Source organism: Morchella importuna, assembly GCF_003444635.1.
Source record: "Morchella importuna strain M04M26 chromosome Unknown Morimp01GS029, whole genome shotgun sequence".
NCBI classification, from domain to species: domain Eukaryota; kingdom Fungi; phylum Ascomycota; class Pezizomycetes; order Pezizales; family Morchellaceae; genus Morchella; species Morchella importuna.
The window spans coordinates 504,934-524,154 of record NW_025763426.1 but is presented as its reverse complement, the minus strand read 5'-3'; the positions used below and the strand labels follow the sequence as shown (position 1 = coordinate 524,154).

At 46.3% G+C, this 19,221-nt stretch overlaps 5 protein-coding genes across 5 annotated transcripts; 3 read left to right on the top strand and 2 right to left on the bottom strand.

The window, feature by feature from the left end:
* Window positions 1–349: 349 nt before the first annotated feature.
* On the top strand, window positions 350–1,613 carry LAJ45_08425 (uncharacterized protein; the record flags this gene model as incomplete). Its single annotated transcript, XM_046117975.1, has 5 exons — window positions 350–492; window positions 633–1,251; window positions 1,309–1,380; window positions 1,462–1,551; window positions 1,605–1,613. 5 exons carry the CDS (start codon window positions 350–352, stop codon window positions 1,611–1,613), a joined length of 933 nt encoding a protein of 310 aa, XP_045968901.1.
* Window positions 1,614–2,516: 903 nt separating this feature from the next.
* LAJ45_08424 (uncharacterized protein) lies at window positions 2,517–4,674 on the top strand (the record flags this gene model as incomplete). The annotated part of the gene is made up of 2 exons (XM_046117974.1): window positions 2,517–3,585; window positions 3,653–4,674. 2 exons carry the CDS (start codon window positions 2,517–2,519, stop codon window positions 4,672–4,674), a joined length of 2,091 nt encoding a protein of 696 aa, XP_045968900.1.
* Window positions 4,675–8,798: 4,124 nt separating this feature from the next.
* Window positions 8,799–9,572, bottom strand: LAJ45_08423 (uncharacterized protein; the record flags this gene model as incomplete). The annotated part of the gene is made up of 1 exon (XM_046117973.1): window positions 8,799–9,572. The coding sequence occupies one exon, from the start codon at window positions 9,570–9,572 to the stop codon at window positions 8,799–8,801; it is 774 nt and encodes a 257-aa protein (XP_045968899.1).
* A 2,132-nt stretch (window positions 9,573–11,704) lies between these two features.
* LAJ45_08422 (uncharacterized protein) lies at window positions 11,705–12,554 on the top strand (the record flags this gene model as incomplete). The annotated part of the gene is made up of 2 exons (XM_046117972.1): window positions 11,705–11,761; window positions 11,832–12,554. The coding sequence occupies 2 exons, from the start codon at window positions 11,705–11,707 to the stop codon at window positions 12,552–12,554; spliced, it is 780 nt and encodes a 259-aa protein (XP_045968898.1).
* A 4,268-nt stretch (window positions 12,555–16,822) lies between these two features.
* Window positions 16,823–18,990, bottom strand: LAJ45_08421 (uncharacterized protein; the record flags this gene model as incomplete). The annotated part of the gene is made up of 2 exons (XM_046117971.1): window positions 16,823–18,349; window positions 18,406–18,990. 2 exons carry the CDS (start codon window positions 18,988–18,990, stop codon window positions 16,823–16,825), a joined length of 2,112 nt encoding a protein of 703 aa, XP_045968897.1.
* Between the last annotated feature and the right edge of the window lie 231 nt (window positions 18,991–19,221).

The window sequence follows — 19,221 nt, the reverse complement described above, 5'->3', positions numbered from 1 at the left end:
TATGCGATCCTCGGCGAAGAATCACGGCAAGTGATTACAACAAGTAGGAGGAATCAAAAGTTTAATAGCCCAGGTCATGATATCATGTTCAGTGTATTGACTATATTTGGGGTAGTTGCGGGTCTATTGGGATTTCTTATCCAAATGATTGGCTACCGGGGGATGCACTGGACCGTCTCTATTGCGCAACTTCTAGCAATAATATTTACTACAATAATACGTGCCTGGGTCCGGGGAGGGCTTTCGGTACCCACGCACGCAATCCCATTACGAGATCGACTGGTTAGCAACGAGGATAGCCCAAGATCTTTCTAAACTTCGGGGTCGGCAATTGTGGCGAAGTCACGACATGGGAGATAATCCGCAAGATTCAGAGTTTGAAGGACAGGGCTGCTACCAATGGGACATCATCACCGGCGCAAACTCGTCGGGATACGAAGAATTGAGTGTCCCTGAGGAACTTCGTTCTTCAACGCACAAAACAGCTCACGGGTTTGAGGCAGCTCGAACTAAAAACTCAACCGACGCCGGGGCGCCAACCCCATTGGACCAAAACATACAGCCCCAACCTACCCCAGAAAAATTCCCTTGGAAGCGAATGAGAATAACCGGGCCCAAATGGTGATAAATAGCCGCAAGGATTTAGGAAGGTTGACAAGGTGGTCTGGACCAGCGGCCGACAAAGCGACCTCTGTTGCAAAGGCCATAGAAATTGTTCTAAAAAATACCGAGTTTATATTCGTCACTGAAAAGATGGACATGACTGGCAAAGTTTTGAAGTGGAGGCTACATGCCCTCACGCGTAAAATAGAACCGATAAATCTGGAGATTAGACATGATGGCAAACAGTGGAAGGTCAACGTTGCAGACATCGAAGCTGTTTTATCACTCTGGTTATTTGCAGCGGCCGAGAAAGAAAGAACAGTAGCCATGGATGATAAGAGGGACGTCGATGCCTGGCTGCGGAGCGGGGAAGCCTCACGAGGGGATAGCATACGACTGTTGGGCAAGAGCAACGCCATTAGTCGAAGAGATATGAGATGGTGGGCTGGAAGTGGAAATAACAGGATCATTGAAGTATCTTCCCCTTCTGACGACAGGGAAATTATTGAATTGAGCTCCCATCGTGTTGTGGGGTATAGTGGCTACAAGAAGGGGGAAGACAAGAAAGACGAGCGCAAGAAAGACTGCAAATGTCAATATCAAATCCATACGGTCTCGGATGATAACAATAATATGCCCGAAAACGAGGTACTACCTGCAAATCATTATTGATATAAATTGGTTATAAGATTTAATGAGAAAAAGTTGTTTACTAGGCTCAAGATTTCAATTAATTCTATGAACGAAGCCGCGAAAAGACGCAACGGAATCAGCGAGGTATAAACTCACATTCATATATCTCACCTATATATAATCACAAATAACTACATATATCTAACCGTATGCATACATACACAGGGTACAAGTAGGCAACATGACTCTATGAAATCAGGCATTCGACCGGAATATCTTGGAGGAACCAACCAGGCTTCTACGACTAAGCCCAAGGTGATTCCCTCATGCACTCAACACCACTTAATACCTGAGCTGACCTAATAAAGCCAGATTAACGCAGTCTCGCCACAATGACCAATATACCACTCGAAGGACTTTTTGCCCTTGACATATTCTCTGCGTTCATGTGGGCGTACGCTCAAACTCCAGAATTCAAGCGGATCGCTAGGGATACCACAATTCAGCAATCGGAGCGCGTTATTTCCAGGGGGGGGTGATATATCATGGCAATCATTCACCCTCAAGAATTCAATACTCAGCAAAATTGCCGAAAATGTGAGCAGAACCGGACTGGCAAGTGTGGAGGAAGTGTATTTGACAATCATTCCACCACTTTCAAAATTCCGTCGTCTGCCAGATACAGGTGTGGCAATTGAATACGCAAGTCAGCAGGCAAAAATGTATGAGCTAAGCGCAGAATGGGATCGGGCTTCGCAGTCCCATCTTTAGGCATTGTCAATTTGTGAGTCATTTGATCGGAATGAAGAAGCCGCAATCTACGCCATTGCATCATTAACGGGATATCTCAAGTCACTCAAGGAAGTAGCCGACATAATGGCCGAGCATAAATACAGCTAGAAGGATATTCAGTGGTTCCGCAAGGGAAGAGAATCACTCGCCAAAACACTACGAAGTTTCAGCGATAGTTACACACGCCAAAAAATCCATGAGATCTATATTATACAAAATCGAATAGAAGGGAACGAAATTTGGAATTATCAAGAAAACACGGAGATGGAGGAGACCAACGAACCTAGCACCCCATTAAAGTTCAACAAAATCCACTTAGCCATTATATCTGATCCTAAAAGTTCGTCCTAGGCGGATATCGATAAGGACTTTCGAGAAAATCCGGAGGAGATTCGAAAACTGGCCAAAGAGAAGGATGTGTTAGGCTGGACGCCACTTCACTACGCGGTGATGAAAGAGAACTATCGGGCTATCACTAGTTTACTTAAATGGGTGCGGAATGGGGCGTACTCAATCTAGCAGAGTGGTCACCCTTACACCTTGCTGCCGGATCGAAACCGTCACGAAACATTTTAAAAACAGTCCGGACAATCAAGCTAGACGTGAACATACAGGGCCGAGGAGGACTTACACCGCTACATTTTGCGGTGCGAAGTAATAATGTTCCTATGGCAGAAGCGTTGATTGATAATGGAGCGAACATTCAAACCATCGATAATTTTCGCAGAACCTTATTGCATTGGGCGGCACACCGCGGATCTATTGATGTTGCCCACGTTCTACTTCAGAAAGGCACAAACATAGACTCAGTCGATGACCTTGGAAGAACTGCTCTCCACATAGCCGCTCTTCGTGGTCATAAAGAAATTTTAGAGGCCCTTTTGAATTTGGGCGCTGATATTGAGGCTTTGGATCGTGATGGAAAAACTCCTATTCGAGTAACGAATGACACTGCTATTCGCAACTTGCTAAAGGTTAAGGGAGCGAATATGAGCAAGAATCCCAACGAATACCGTAGCGCTCTACAAGAAGCTACAAGAGATATTGCCGGTGTCAAACTGCTTCTTGATGCGGGAGCTGATCCCAATTCGAGGTTTAGCTCTGCACTACATACAGCCATCAAGGTTGGCGAAAGAAGAATTATCGAAATGTTTATAGAGAATAAAGCAAATATGGATTTCACCAACAAGAAGGGCGAAACCGTCACTGCGCTTAAGGTGGCTATCGACGCGGGAAACCTGGAGGTCTTTGGCTTGTTGGTCTCCAAGGGCGCAAATAAAAAGGATTCAAATGCTCCCAGATCGGCAGCGAAAGCAGGGTACGAAGATATCGTCAAGCTTCTCATCAAGGAAGGAGCAGACCCAAATCTTGAGGATAAGAATGGCAGCACAACTCTTCACGCAGCGGCAGAAGCAGGACAATATGATATTATCAAATTTCTATTGTCCAAAGATATAAAATTGACAGCAAAAACCAAACACGGCGGCACCGCGCTCGAGATAGCAGCTAAGTTAGGACATTTCAAGATAATCGATCTACTAGTTTCTCGGATGCCGGGTTTGGTGAATATCCAAAAACAACTCCGGCGACACTGCTCTGCATGTTGGAGTTCGAGCGAGTAAAGAGATAGCAGTGCAACATCTTCTCAGGCAAGGAGCGAATGTTCACATTCAGAATAAATACGGACAGACAGCACTACATCTTTCCGCCCTGGTATCCAAAGAAAAAATAGTACAATTATTGCTCGATCATGGAGCGGATCCGACAATTAAGGACAAAAACGGCGAATTTGCCGCGCAGATAGCAAGGAAATCCGGCGTTAAAGCGATTGAAAACACCCTGATACTTCACGAAATTAACTCCAACAAAAATCACGAGGATCTCCATATTGCAGCAAGGGCCGGGAATAAGGCTGTAGTAAAGAATCTTTTAGACAAAGGAAGGCTTGTCGACTCCCTCGATACGAATGGCGGAACTGCATTACAGACCGCATCGAGTAAAGGACATCATGAGGTTGTGAAGCAATTACTAGAAGCCAATGCGAGCGTCGATCTCCAAGATCATGATGGTCGAACGGCACTACATGCGGCTTCAGAAGCCGGTCATCAGCCGGCCCTAGATCTCCTTCTCAAGCGCAATTTTCACATCGACATCAAATACAAGGGAGATAGAAACGCATTATTTCTAGCGGCTGCTGCTGGTGAGGATATAATTGTCCGGATGTTGGTACAGAAAGGGGCAGATATCATCACTCAAGATAAAAGTGAGCGTACACCGCTCTCCATGGCAATTAGAAAAGGTCATGAAGAAGTGCTAGGTGTTCTTTTAGAACGTAAACTTATAGATAAAAAGGACAGAGTTCATAGCACCAAACACAAACACCCCAAGATTACAGCTCTATCAGATGCGAATGGTGGAAAGCTTCTAGAAAAGGCGATCCTGGCTGGGAATGAAAAGATTGTTCAAATACTCCTGGACAACGGTGTCGACGCAAATGCCCCCGGGGAGAAACACGGCAGTTCTCTTCAAGCTGCTCTGTTTTCTGAAGACGTTGAATGGTTGCCTTCACTAGGATTATTAGAGCTTCTCTTCGAGCACGGGGCCGACATCAACGCTTACAGCGATGATCATTGCAGTGCGCGCTAAGTCAAGCCGCTGGTAACGGATCTGAAGGAGTTGTAAGCCTACTGTTAGAATGGGGTGCTGATGCGAATGCGGATGATGGGAAGGACGGATGTGCGTTGGTACAAGCAGTGAAGAATGGGTTTCTAGATGTTGTCAAGTTATTACTAGAGGGAGGAGCGGACGTAAATACTACTCTGGTCGAAGCTGTGAGGAATGGGTCACTTACTAATGCCCTAGATGAAAAGGGACACAAAGATTTGTTGGAACTATTGGAGAATAAATACCGGGAAAATGAGGATATAAACATGTAATAGCATATACATATAGTACTGGGAAAAAAGGGTTTTGGGAGATTACACCTTTTACAGCCAAGACACTCGTGTTTATTTTTGCAACTTAAACCAACCGCCCAGCATTGGAAAAAACGTCCTAGCTCTTCGGTTACAATTAGAAATTATTGCGGGACGAATCTCAAAGAACTCTAGAATTTCAGGTCCATTATTCAGGCTTATGTGATCCAACTTTAAGGTCGTGATTTAAATTTTGTGTTGCAGCGGCAGCCAAAAATTACCGAAACTTCTGTGCTTCGATTGTAGTTACTCTTTTATATATATGTACATTCAATGGATACATCGGTTTTCAACTGTTAATGGTAGAAGCGGTCTTCAATGCCAGCTGCACTCGATGGAATGGAAGGGAAAGTATCCAATTCCGTCGGAATATTCGATATCCGGCGGCATTCCCACTCACGGGGGGAGATATCCGGCCTACACATTATAAAGTACATGTAACTTGCATACATATATATCCGTCTACCACTAAGTACACCTAAGCTAACCCTCTCTCTCTCCCATCCTCACTTCTAATGGGATCGATCAAGCTTTGCCAATGGTACATATATATACCGAATTCGCCAGACCAATGTCCGATTAATCCCACCGCGGTACTACATTCTACATCAATAGACATATATATATGTATATATATACTTATTTAGTATGACATGTATAATACATGTATGTATTTATACATATACTTGTATGTATAATAGAAGCTACATGTATGTATATGTAGTAAATCACCGGAAGGCTTGACAAGGGTGGGTAGGATGAACATACCGAATTAATGCCAAAAAAGCTATGTATGTACAAGTATGTATAACGAACGAGTTTTGGTGACCCAAATCTAAATTTCACATATAGAAATCTACTATCCTAAATACTTGTATATACATCATAATATAATCTACATGTACTTTAGGGGATACCAATGCAGGTTCGTCGGATTCCACGCTAGTTAGATATTAGTTCGCGCTAATTACCAATTAGGGTACAGCACCCCTAGCCCTCAGCTCAGTGCACACAACAACACATTATGCGTAACCTCCAGCCAACCTCCTAGTAGCCTAGGCGTGAGACTAGCAATTAACCTCGTCTCGATTACATGTAGGCACACTAGACTATACAAGCGGAGTGCGGCCTTCGGCCGCCCAAATGTACTGAGGAAATGAGGTGCTGGCGGTACTGCAATAGTAATTTCTTAGATTATTGCTGTCATTCTGGATTATTGGGTCATCCAAACGTACAGGCATGCACTAAACCTCATCTCCATCTCTCCTTATATGTAATTTGTGATCGTGATATATTAGCTCTAGTATGCACTCTAAGTCATTCAATGAGTAGCGTTAGTATGTATAGTTCTAGGCCATAAATCATGGGGAGGCGCGGCGTAGCAACCTCCCGGGCCACCACGACTACCCACCCAGCAACCACAATTGATCCTTTGGAGAGCTGGTTTTTTGTATAGTTGTTAAATAGTAGCTAAATAAAAATAATTTGACATTTAATATCTTGTGTACCAATCCCTTGCCTTTATAACAGCTCTATTCTCCTAGGCATGCTCTCAACTAGCTACCAAATAAATCATCAGGTAACAGTTCCCAGCAATGAATTAGACCTTCCTCCACGAGGGGCTTTAATACTTAAGGTGATCTAGTACCATATGCCAAATGGGGGTACTGTTGATGGTAAAGCTTCTTGAGGTGTACCCAAACATGTTCAATGGGATGGAATAGGCAAGCCAGTCCTCCAGAACATCTACCCTATTCTCCTCCAACCAGAGCTATAAGACTGCGGTTTTTTGCCACAGCAGGGAGGCTGGTCATTCCCTCTTAGCTATCTGGCAGGGCACATGGTCTCTGGGCGCAATCGGTGGTGGTGAAAGATTTTGTGTTCAGGCGTTGCGACCTCGCGCCTTCCAATGACTTATGGCATGGCGCTGTACATGTAGTTAATTCATGATCAGGGAAATTCGACCTTCATATATAAAAATATAGCTGTAGTTCTGTCAGTGTTTGTTCTTTTATATCCATCAATTGCAATAGCTACACGTCCTTTAATGCCAGTTCCCTTCCATCTCGGGAGTAGTTCTTTGTCGAATCATGATATGCAATCAATATTAGAAATACATGTAGTGCGCTGTAACCAATAGGAGACGTTCCTGGTGACGATGAGGAAGACTATATAGTTTAGAAATGCATACTACAGTCTCTCGATATAAGGATACGGTCGGGACCGAAGATCTGTTCGCAAGAACGGGTAAAACGTATTTCGGGACCGCCAATTGCTATCCTCATAACACGACTTTGCAAGGACAGATAATGTCCACGAGAATTTTTTGGCCTTGCGCGCCGCAGAAAAACATTTCGGGACCGCTGGTAGCTATCCTCAAACGCAACATTGCAAGAATAGGTAATGAGTGCCCTCTGTCCTTCCCTCGTCTGCGTGGACGGTTGGCTGTTGTCCACATGATGGAAAGACTAGATATGGTATGTTTATATCCAGTTACACATCAGTTATCAGAGGTACAGTACCGTATACACGCTGGGAAATACTAATCCGAGTTTAAAAGGAACCAATTGTCACTTCTGCTATTCCCAGGCACATATATACATGTACATACACCGTACAGCTAGAAAAAAAAATACATCTATTATCAAACCCCGGGACATCAGATCCAACCAATTCATTCCGAATAGCTAAGCTATGTCCGCTTCAATAGTAGTGGTCTGCACTCGGTGTAACCCCAATATCCATAGGCCAAGAGTGAGAGTAATCACAGGTACATATAATCTTGCACAAACTTAATTGCAGACCATAACTACATGTAATCCATCACACCCTCTCAGGTCCGCAAAGCCATTTCCAGATTCGTTATCATCTGAGAAGCCTAGTTCTCTGCTTTTGGAAAAGAATCAGAAAGCATTGCACATTACCCCCTAGCGAGATGCTACTGGTATATAACGGATTTGAAGTATTGGGCAACAAATATGACTCCATGCCTATCCTTCTTCCTAGAATAGAGCTTTATGTTGTACTGATTTCAACTAGAATTATTACGATCACTGTCAGCTTCCCAAGCTTGAATATTCCAAGCCTAGCACTGGAGGTCAAATCATATAGCCCTTATTTGGAATGCTTTGATCAAATCAGAGAGTACAGTGGCCAGGTATATGCATCTAATAATCCTCTTTTGATGTCTTTCTACTCACTAATCTAAACAGCACAACCTCTACTTGAGGGACGATCAACAGAGAATAATTCTAGAGCATAGAAGCTTTGGTCTATATCTTATCTAAAATCGTTCCCAACTTACACATTCCATCTAGCCCAGGGGGTGGTTCTCGGCGATAGGGATATCCTACCTGAGACCTGGGCATTGTAAGAATGGACATATTTTGTGGGATGTCATGGAGCTTGTATTGAGTTTACAAGAACACATGTACTCATAGTATCAACAAAAGAACTTTTTTTTTTCTCTCTCAAAAATACATCCAGCGCGAGCAAAGGAGATGAGGTACATACATGTAGTTACGTGAAGTTACCTACATAGCTGAGATAGTCTTTGTGGAGAATGCTATACTGCCTGTTCTACCAGCAAACCAGCGTCTTATACTTGGGTGTTATAAACTAGCCATTCCCCTAACTCTAATAAATACATCATACTTGATTCTTAAATTTAAAAGGTTGATCAATTGATGTTTTTAATAAATGAAGTCGATATCGATAATACTGCACCCAACACTGCTAGCAATTAACCAAACTTGCACAACGTACATCCCCACCAAAGACAAACAAGAGCTTCGATTATACAAGGTCCAACCGGGTCTTCTTTTTCCCCCTGATAGAATCATCCCCCTCAAGAACAAGATGATAGATCTCCCTCCCTCTATCGAAATGTATTTCGTCCACATGAACAGCTATTGGTACCAATCCCTGGTCCAAATACACCGCATCGTTCTCTAATTCAGCTTTGCTATCATCACTTTCATAGCCTTCACCATACTCCTCCAGCCTAATTCTAGCGTGTTCCTTGGCCGAACCTTTGCACCTAATGAAGTCCTCAAGCGGCAAATGGAACACGACCTCTTCCCTCCCAAGCTTATCAAACGACCCCATAAACCAGTACCTCCACCGGTCCATCCCAATACTCCTCAACCCATGCCCCTCACTAATAATCTGCGCCACCAACGCCTTCCGCTCCCTCCTCAGCTTCCTCATATACGTCCTACAGTTCGCCGTCCAGGCGCGCAGCTTCTTCTGCATAACCATCGCCTCCTGGTAGTCCAGCACCAGGTGCTCCTGGGCCCGCTTCATCTCAGGGCTGCGCTCCACGGGGTCAAGGCTCTCGTCCTCGATGAGGACTATGGCGCGGAGTTGTTCGATCTCGTCGCAGACGGCCTCGACTTCGCCCTCCAGGATCCATCGCGCTTCGTCGTGGTACTCCCAGAGCTCCCACCAGAGGCGTGAGAAGGCGTGCGCCATCTCGATGAGCTTTTTAGAGGCGGGAGACCATGGTGGGTTGGACTCTTTGCGGATGCGGGCGAGGGGGCTGGTGTGGGCGCCGTTTTTGGGTGGCATTTTTTGGGGGGAGAGGATATCTGATATATAGAGTATGGGCTAGGTTTTTCTCTCACTCGGTTTGTTTTTGTGGTGGGAATCCTCGGAGGAGCGAAAATTACCAGTCAAGAATCAAGAGTATCTATGGCTGGGGAGGCGGGGGGGATATTCTTAATAAACTGAGATACTCAGTTTGCAATTGAAGAAAGGAAACCAGATATTACCCCATGCGCCGGTAATATAGCTGTCTTTGTATCCATTGGTGTGTGCGGCTTCTCTATCATATTGTTAAGAAGCATTGGGGGTCATTGTTCGTTCATGGATGGATGGATAGTTTCGATTAGCCTCTCAATTAGTAGCTGTGTTTCACAGTATCAAAAATGTCTTTGTTCGTGACAAAGGTGTGGTTTTGGCTGAAGGTTTAATTCCTATTGATCAAAGAGGTTTCCAGCTTGGCCGCAGTTTGTTCCCGAAGTCGACAACAGTCCGTACTCGGTGATGATATGCAACAAAACATAACGAGCACTTTACTATTGAGGAAGTAATACTTACCGCATATGTAGTAAAATATATATTATGAAATTAAAAAGAAGGCCTGGAGCAGATGCTCCAATGAATTGATGAATCAGCCGGGAATCGAACCCGGGTCGGGCGCAAACTATCTGAAGGGATGGCAAGCGCCCGTGATACCACTACACCACTGAATCACGATTACAAACATTTTATAAAACCTGGAAATACTAGCATTTGAAGATGGCCTAACGTCGCACGAGAAATTCTCCGATGCAACGGATGACATCGTGAATGGGAACCGCGGTGGTTTCAATTCAACAACTGCAGAGCGGAAAGAAACGTGAGAAGCGAATAACTAAACCCCATATAATCTGGCACATACGCATGGTGCTAACTCTGGATTCGATCAGAAGTATTCACTACCAAGCAAGGCCTTAGTAGGGATCTGTTCGCTTTTCAATCACTGTGCTCTTTGATAAACCATTCAACGAGAATCTAGGGTCGAGAAGCCCGGCCTGTTTAGCATTGATACCCCACCATATCAACCGAGTCCCTCCGGCATGTCAATCATTGTATGCTGCGTCTCTTGCCCATTTAATCTCCACTTGACGTTTATGCCTGATTGTGCTCGCCCAATCGTCTCCTTCTGATAGTGTATCCGTTGGGGATTCTTCCGCCGCATATCGTTTTCTATCGACTACGATTAGTTCTGTAAGCATTATGTTCTAGAGACAGTCGGTCGGGGGTGCGGTCAAGTGTATCTTGAATACGTTTGTCGCTAAGGCTGATATCAAAAATTCCGAGGGTCTAAGTTATACCGTAAACGGATGGTATTCGTACGTTATGGGAACCGGTGGGGTGTAAAGTGCGTAATGGCGTAAGGCACCAGCCAGATATGCACCTTGAGTGATAGTGTGTGCATAAACCCTAGCCCTGTGAACTGTCGGTCACGTGGCCAGAGGACTCACAAAAAATACATGTATGTCGCTATTGAACGTGGGAATCAGTATTTGTTGTGAGAGAGTATTGGATCACCTGAATAGAATCACCATCATCATTATCATCCTCTTCCTCTCGCTACTCAATCATCCATGATGCACTTTGAAGAACTTGGGCCGCATTCTATCTAGCTCTGCCTGAGCTATCATCGGTCGACTGACAGCTTTACACTGCTTCGAACAGAATAGAATTGCAGATTTGATAAGATTCCATGAAGAATATTCCTCGAGCACTCATTGGCTGGAGGACATGCAGCCGGAAAAAAAAACCCCTCTGTCTGAATCGGCATGTCGTCCTGTGGAAAGCAATCATAAGCTATCACTCGTGTATGTTAACCAACCCAAATCGCCATTGATTTCTACAAATTCGATAATTGCATATGAAGCTGACTCTATCGACCGGATACTCTACTCAATTCACCACCCGCTGTCGATAAAAGCTTCATCCAGCATGCAGCGCGCGGTGTTTCAAGTTATTGTTTATATCGCGGCATGCCGTCTCGTTACCTCGGTTACGCCCGGCGAAACCCAGCACATGTGTCTGTCTATCGCCGACAAAAACAGTTATCTCCCCCTTTCAACGCAAAAAGTCTTCAGCAACTCCCACGATTCACGAATATCCCAATAATCCTCACCAACACAATGTCCGCCCGCCGCCCCGCCGTTAAGGCCATTATCTTCGATGTCGGCGGAGTCTGCGTAAGCAACATCCCCCCATGCTCTACAACCCCCCCTCCCCCGGGCCGACACTACTAACACACAGCTCCAGGTTCTCTCCCCCATGCTCGCAATCCGCTCCTATGAGAAACGGCACCACATCCCCTCGGGCTACATCAACCACGCAATCGTACAAACCTCCCCCACCGGCGCCTGGCACAAGCTCGAACGTGGTGAGATCCCCCTCGACACCAACTTCTTCCTCCACTTCACCTCCGACCTCACCAACCCCAGCATCTGGGCGCACTTTCACACCACCCGCAACCTCAAACCAACCTCGCCGGCGCCCCCACCCATCGATGGCGAGTACCTCTTCTGGGAGATGATGAAGACGTCGCGCACGTTCGACCCCTACTTCATCACAGCCATCCAGCGCCTCAAGGAGACGGGCAGGTACAAGCTCGCGGCGCTCACAAACGACTATCAGTTCCCCAAGGACCACCCATACAGCGACAGCCGCGAGCTGCGCTCGCTGTTTGACGTCTATGTGTCGTCGAGCGAGAGCGGCATGCGCAAGCCCGAGCGCGGCATATACGAGCTGGTGCTGAAGAAGCTCGGGCTCGGGCCCGAGCAGGCCGGCAAGGCGGTGTTCCTCGACGATATCGGCATGAACTTGAAGGCGGCCAAAGCGGTGGGGCTGCGCACGATCAAGGTGGAGCTTGACGAGACTTGGCGCGCCGTCAGGGAGCTGGAGGATATGACGGGGGAGGGGTTGCTGCCGCCAGGGGACCCGCCGATTGTGGCGGCGTTGGGACAGGATAGGGCGAGGCTATAGTGTGCGGTTCTGCGGCTTGCTATGCGCGCACAAGTCTGAGTTTTGCTTTTTTGATTTTTTTTTGATAGAGCCGGTGTTTTTTGATTGTCGTTTGGTTTTTAAATTTTTGTGTCTTATTGCGGTAATAGTTTCTATATATGTAGTGTAACAGCGTAGAAGCAGTAACAACAACATCAGCACGTGTAGCTAACATGATCACCGCGTATATGTAGTTGTAGTATCATGTAGTGAAGGGGGGCCGGGGGGGGGGGGGGGGGGTTAAGCTTAAATGTTGACGAATTCATGCAGCAGTGGTGGGTAGATATTTACAGATACAGGAGAGTATCAGACAGACAGACAGACAGACCAGACCAGACAAGACAAGACAAGACAATGAAGCACCACCACAAACATCACATCCTCACGACAGCTCAAGCATCGATCTACACCATCACAAACAACAACGCCCATCACGTACGCTTCGTGATCGCTATGATCAGGTTGGATCACGCCCCTGCATAGGCCAAATTAAGTACCAAGTGCATGTATGTACCCAGATCTGTACGTCACTGCTTCAATCCCCCAATGCACGAGGCAAGGGCTGCCAGAGCAGAGATGTAGGTAGAGTACATGTGCCCAATCCAGCATTTTCATTTATTTCATGTCGTACCTATCCCCAAGCCACCAACAACGAGTCCAAAAAAAAACCATTCAACAACAGCTGCCCTATATAACATGTACAGCTAACGTTAACGTGCACCCGCAAAGTATTAAATGTTTGTGACGGACGGAGATTAGGTCCGCTGCTGCTACGTACCCTACATGTTCTGTATCTCATCTCGTACGTTGAGAGGCTGCACAGGCCTACGGTTAGTTAGTTGGGAATTGCAGTAATATTTAGAATATAATAGTATAAACAAGTCAACCTGGGGGGGGGGGGGTAGTAAATAGTAAACTGTTATTGTCGATCTTTACCCCCCTCAAAACAACCGTTTAATTCTACCACAACCACCCGGTCCTCGTCTCCAGACTTTCCACTCACCGCCGCGGGGCGTGGGCAAAATGAGGGAAGGGGTGGTGGTGGGATGGATAGGCTAGATAGAGTACTGGCCTGACCTGCCCTACCTATCTACGGAAAAGCAAAAGAAAAGAAGAGATCCCCCCCCCCCATCTCACCTCACCTCATACCTTTCCTCCCCGTCGAAGGATGAAGGATGAACTAGAAATCACACTCCACTATAGCCCCCCATGCCAAAGAAGGAGGGGGGGGAAAAGAAAGAAAAAAAGTGGGAATCGGTACCTGCATATCCACCCCCCCCCCCCCCATATCCCTTTGTCGTTATCAAAACAGCATCACCTCCCCCCCTGAGCGGTGAAAGATCCCCCCCGTCTCCTTCCTCTTCCTCTTCCCTCACTCACAACTAGAGTAGAGTACAACCCTCCCCCCACGGCTCGCTAAATACAGCAACCCTTGCACAAGCTCTGAAACGCAACCCCGGGGTCGGATCTCGGTTGGTACGCTGGTTGGTTGGTTTGGTTTTGGTTGTGCTGCCTGCCTGCCTGCTGATCAGGTACCGTTCGCCCATCATCCACATCCATCCATTATCCATATCCATATCCATATCCATATCCATACCTATCCATATGTACCGGCCCGCGCCGGTTGAAGTCACCGTACTGTCAGTCACCTCAGTGTTCGTTCCTTCGTTCCTTCCTTCCTCACCACTCAATCCCTCCACTTCTCTTCCCTTCCTTCCCCTTCCCTTCTTCTCTACAAGCTAGCTAGGAACAACTAGAGTCTACTGGGGTGGGGAAGGGAAGGGAAGGGGGGGGGGGGTGGATAAACACCGCGGCCACAAGCAGTTAGACGCAACCTGTCACTCGAGTTTCTACCTGCATCAATTGCTCGGCGGCGTCCCCCCTTCTCCCCTTGCCCTAGCTAGTAGCTACATGTAGGTACTATAGCTCCCGAAGTCCCATCCCGTACACAACTCCCGCACGCAAGAGCAAGAGCTAGAGCGCAGCGCGAAAAAAAAAAAGAGGAAAAAAACCACGTCGTCACTCGTCGGCGCGCGCGCGGTGACCAACCTTACTTACATATGCAGGTACCAACCGGCCGGGGAGCGTAGGGTAGGGGGTAGGGGGGGGGGGGGTGTATGCCAGTAGAATATGTACCTAGGCAGGAGAGAGAGAGGGAGAGAAAAATTTTTTTGCTGAAAACGCCTTGTTATATTTTTTTTCTTCTCCCCTGGTTATAGCTATAGCCGCCGCGCGCTAGCTAGCCAGTACTCACTCACAGTGATGTACTGTGATGCTGGATGGATGTAGATGTGGATGTAGAGTAGATGCGGGCATGATGTATGATGTATTATGTAGGTCAAGGTGGGTACTCTAGGGTTCACTACATACCATACTTGTTGTTTATGCACAATTGCACAATGGCACAATCTTGCACCTTGAGCTTTCTCGTTCACTCAGTCTCCCGCGCAGTACAGTAAGACTGGCTGCGGACTGACTAGGTGTCTATTCTTTTCGCGCGGCCGGTAGAGCACTCTCACTCCCTGAGCGCTCTGCTTGACCCTCCCTCGCTCCCTTCCTTCCTTTCTTCCTTCCCCCCTCCGCACATATCCCCGTAGTATGCTAGGCAGAGTAGAGTACTAACGACGATAGATAGCAAGAGCGCTCATTTCTCCATACTAGTATGTACTCGGGGGTCGTCGGTTCCTCACTAGCACAAGGCGTACGTGCGTGTTACTTAGGCACAAGTACGATATTGTAACTAAAGTGCAGTACGTATATCCATCCAGGTCAAGACATTCCTAATGAGTAAGCTTGTTGTTTTTTTTCCCTAGCTAGCTGTGCCACACAAACAACCCATCTAAATCCGAGCACACATATTGGGGGCCAAGTGCCAAGCAAGCCTGTTACTATTTTTCCCACTCTCGGAAAGAGGCCTATTATTACTATTCGTTTTGATCCAGCGGAGGTGTGGCCGTTGGGGAGGAGGGAGGGAGGGGTGTTTATATGTTACAACTGATGTATGTAGGTAAGTACTGATGTAGATACAGCCAAGGCAGGAGAGGAATATGTACAGAACAGTACGTGTCTGTGATAGGTTGAGGGGATTCGGTTCCTAGCCTTTAGAGTCTTTTTTTTTTTTTTTTTGGTTGGGGGGGGGGGGGGTGGAAGAGGGGAGGCAGGGCCGTTTTGATTCGGATTAGATTTGGATTTTCGTAGGTATCATCTTCATTATCAGTTTACATGACTATCATACTTAGGGTTGATATATGTCCTCCTCCCTCTCCTCTATGCTCTTCTTCTTCTTCCTATATCAGGCTAGGGCGTAAGGTAAGTGGTTCTACAAAAGAAAGAAACAGAAACAAAAGAAAAGTTACTAAAAGGGCCAAAAATAATAAACAAAAACAAAAAACAAATGCCAAATCATCATCATCAAACAAAAATAAACAATAATAAACAAAATAAAAAGTGTACAGACAACATACGTACTACTTAGAGTTTAAGAAGTAGTTGCTGAAACAGTGCAACAAGGCCCTAGGGTAAGCCGGCCGCCGTCAAACTTTCCATCCAAAAAAACAGCAGCAGCTGGAAAAACGAAACATGGCCTGTATCTTTCTGTCAATCAATCGATCGATAACGTGCATGCCATGCGCCTCTCTTTTCCTTCCCTTTTCTCTAGCCTCTTCGCAAGTGGCCCCCCCCCCCCCCCCAAGACGAAACAGCTTTCCAATGGGATAGCTTCTCTTTTTCTCTAAGCGCACTTTTTTTCCACAATGTACGCTGTAACCGTCGTGTAGAACATTTTTTTCGCGAATAAAACTGCTCGGATGCGAGGAAAGGAGTAACGCGCGAACCACGCCTGGGGTGGGCCATATGTGCCCACCATGCAATGTAATGCAATGAAACAAAACACCAAATCAGAAAAAAATAAAAGGAATTTGTAAAAAAAAGAAAAGAAAGAAGATAAGAAACCCGTGACCCATAAAACCAGACTAAACCCAATATTATGAAAATCGCCCATAAGTAACAAAAAAGCCAAAAAGAAATATGCAAGGCTCTCAAATAAAAAAATAATGTACAAAAAAAATTATTTAACGAAAGAAATCGAGCCAGAGGCGCTAAAAAAAATCAAAAACGTAACCGCCCAAAAAGAAAATCCAAAAATGCAATAGTGAACAATGCTAAATCATAGGTATCACAATACTGTACAAGTGAGTCGGAAACTGTAGTTGTAGGTGATATCGAGGGATGATATCATGGTAGCAGAAATGCTACCGATCACGAGCAAGTGATGACTTGTGAGTAAGCTGACTTAAGCTCATCGTTCTTTGTGTATCACCATTGCCCTGACCACCGGGAGAAGGAAACGCTGACATTGTTTCCCGGAAGATTCTGTCGCTGTCGCTGTCGTCGCCTATCATGCTTTCCCTATCCTCTGCCGGAGTCTCCCATATCTCATTATCATCAGCGTCAACGCCAATGAATAAGCTCTCATCATCATTTTCGTAGTCGCTTTCGTCAATTCCAGCTTCACTATCGAATCCGGTAAATAGATTCCCTGGAATTGCATGGTAATTGGTAGGACTTGTCCGTGGTGGAGTGAGATCTGGTGTTGGGACTTCGCTGCTTGTTTTGCGTCTGATACTTCCGAAACCGGATCTGAGTCTGTTGGAAGAATGAACCGTATCTGTCGGACTTGATGACAGAAGTTGTCGATGTAGAACCAAAGCCATTTGCTCCTGGAGATTTGAGATTTGAGCTTCGGCTTTTCGCCGTGCACGCTGCTCACGTTTCACCAGTGATAAAAGCCCAGTATACTGCGCAATACTGACAGTGGGCGTTGGTGTCACTGGTGAGGGTGACCTATCAGTGCTTTTTGGCGCCCTTATCGTTGATGAAGTATCCCGCTTATTCTTCGTATCCTCTCTATTACCCTCGAGTGCTTTAAGCGTTTCCTCCCGTTTCTGCGCTGAAGCCCGTGCCTTCAACGAGCCTTCAGGTCGCGGAGGCGCATTGAGATTTTTAGGGGTGCTCGGGAATTCAGAGCTGTCAACTTTATCTGATGATCCGGCGGAAGAGATTGATAAACTACGTAAAAACGATGGTACATCGAGACAATTGGGGTCTGATAGACTCCCAGGAACTGTAGAGAAGTTTCGTCGTAAAGGAATTGCACCGTTCTGTGTAATAAACTCCTTTAAAGTTTCAACTTCCTTCTCCAGCTCCTTTACTCTGGTCTCTAAGCTAACAGCTTCTGTAATTTTCATGCTGCTGTAGCCATTGAGCATCCCCGCGAAGCTCACAGGGCGGCCACGATCTGGAGCTTGGCTTGCTGGTCGCGGAGCATCTCCTCCACATGAATCAGCGTTAGAAACTCCACTAGCATCGCGGTGGTGTCGCGGGCCATCACTCCAATTTCTTTGCAAACTTGCAGGTCTGGGGAAAAGACCACCACCGGGGGTTCCAGGTGTACCATCTCCATTCATGAAGCCCTCCTCCTTGGGTATCACAGATTGGCTACTACCGGGCCTAGGTGAGGTAGACCAAACCGATGTCCGAGGGCGTTCCGGATCACGGGACATTGATGGATCAAATACGACACTTGCAACCGTTGCTCTTCGGGGCCTTCGCGTGTCTGCGGGCGGTTGTTTGGTGAGAACTTGCCGATTGTGGTTACGGGCAGTAAAGGCAAACTTAAACCCGGAAGACTTTTGTTGAGGACGAACTGTAGAAGGAGCTGATGATAATCTAGAACCAGCATTCGATCGATCGATAAAGTCAGGGTCCATTAGTGGCTCCTATTTCAGAAAACTTAGCACCACACCCAATTAATCCATCATCTTCAATCACTCACAATAAAAGGCTCTCGTTCATCAGTTGATTCGTATCGTTCCTCGACTGGATCTGCAAATGCTCTACGCAGATTGTTATTGCTCCTCCGCCTCAAAAGACTCAGTGCCATCTTCAGCTTCGCCCCCTTCGTTTTGCTCCTTGAAGATGGCGATGCAGCCTTCTTGTCATCTGTGCAGCTTTCTGTGTCTGTTTGTGTCTGCCTTGAGGGTGACAAGTCCCGTAAATCCATCCCAACTGTAATTGATCCTTCTCCAGTATCCGACTCTTCGCCTACGATAGACGTTGTCCCCCGCGTATTAATACCTTGCACAGCCCGACTGGGTCCAATCTCAAATACAGCTGGAAATTTGTGACGATGCGATATGGTGGGTTCAGTGTCTGCTCTACTTGGTGGACTCGCAGTTGTTGGCGAAACGTTCTCCTCGGTATAGGGCAAAGGATTGCTAATTGTTATTTCGTTTCGTCGTATGCTGCCAGAAGAATGTAATGAGCCTTTACTATTTCCTTTGAAGAAATTGAATGTCGAAGTTCTGAAGGATGATATTCGGCGATGACCCATCGGAGCCGCGGAACTCGTTGGTACCATCTTTTGCTTCCCCAGAAACCCCACTATGTGCTGCAGCTGGTCCAGAGGTTGATAGTAGTAGCTTATAGGGGGATAATGAAACAAAAACCAAATTAAAGGAATATAAAGAAAGATGTCGTAGAAAATTCTATTGCATAAACAGTTCGCTTTTTTCGTTTTCGTGTCCTTCGTTTTCCTCTTCCACCTCTATTTCCTCTCCACTGTAATGCTAGTAGGTTGCAGCCTGGCCTC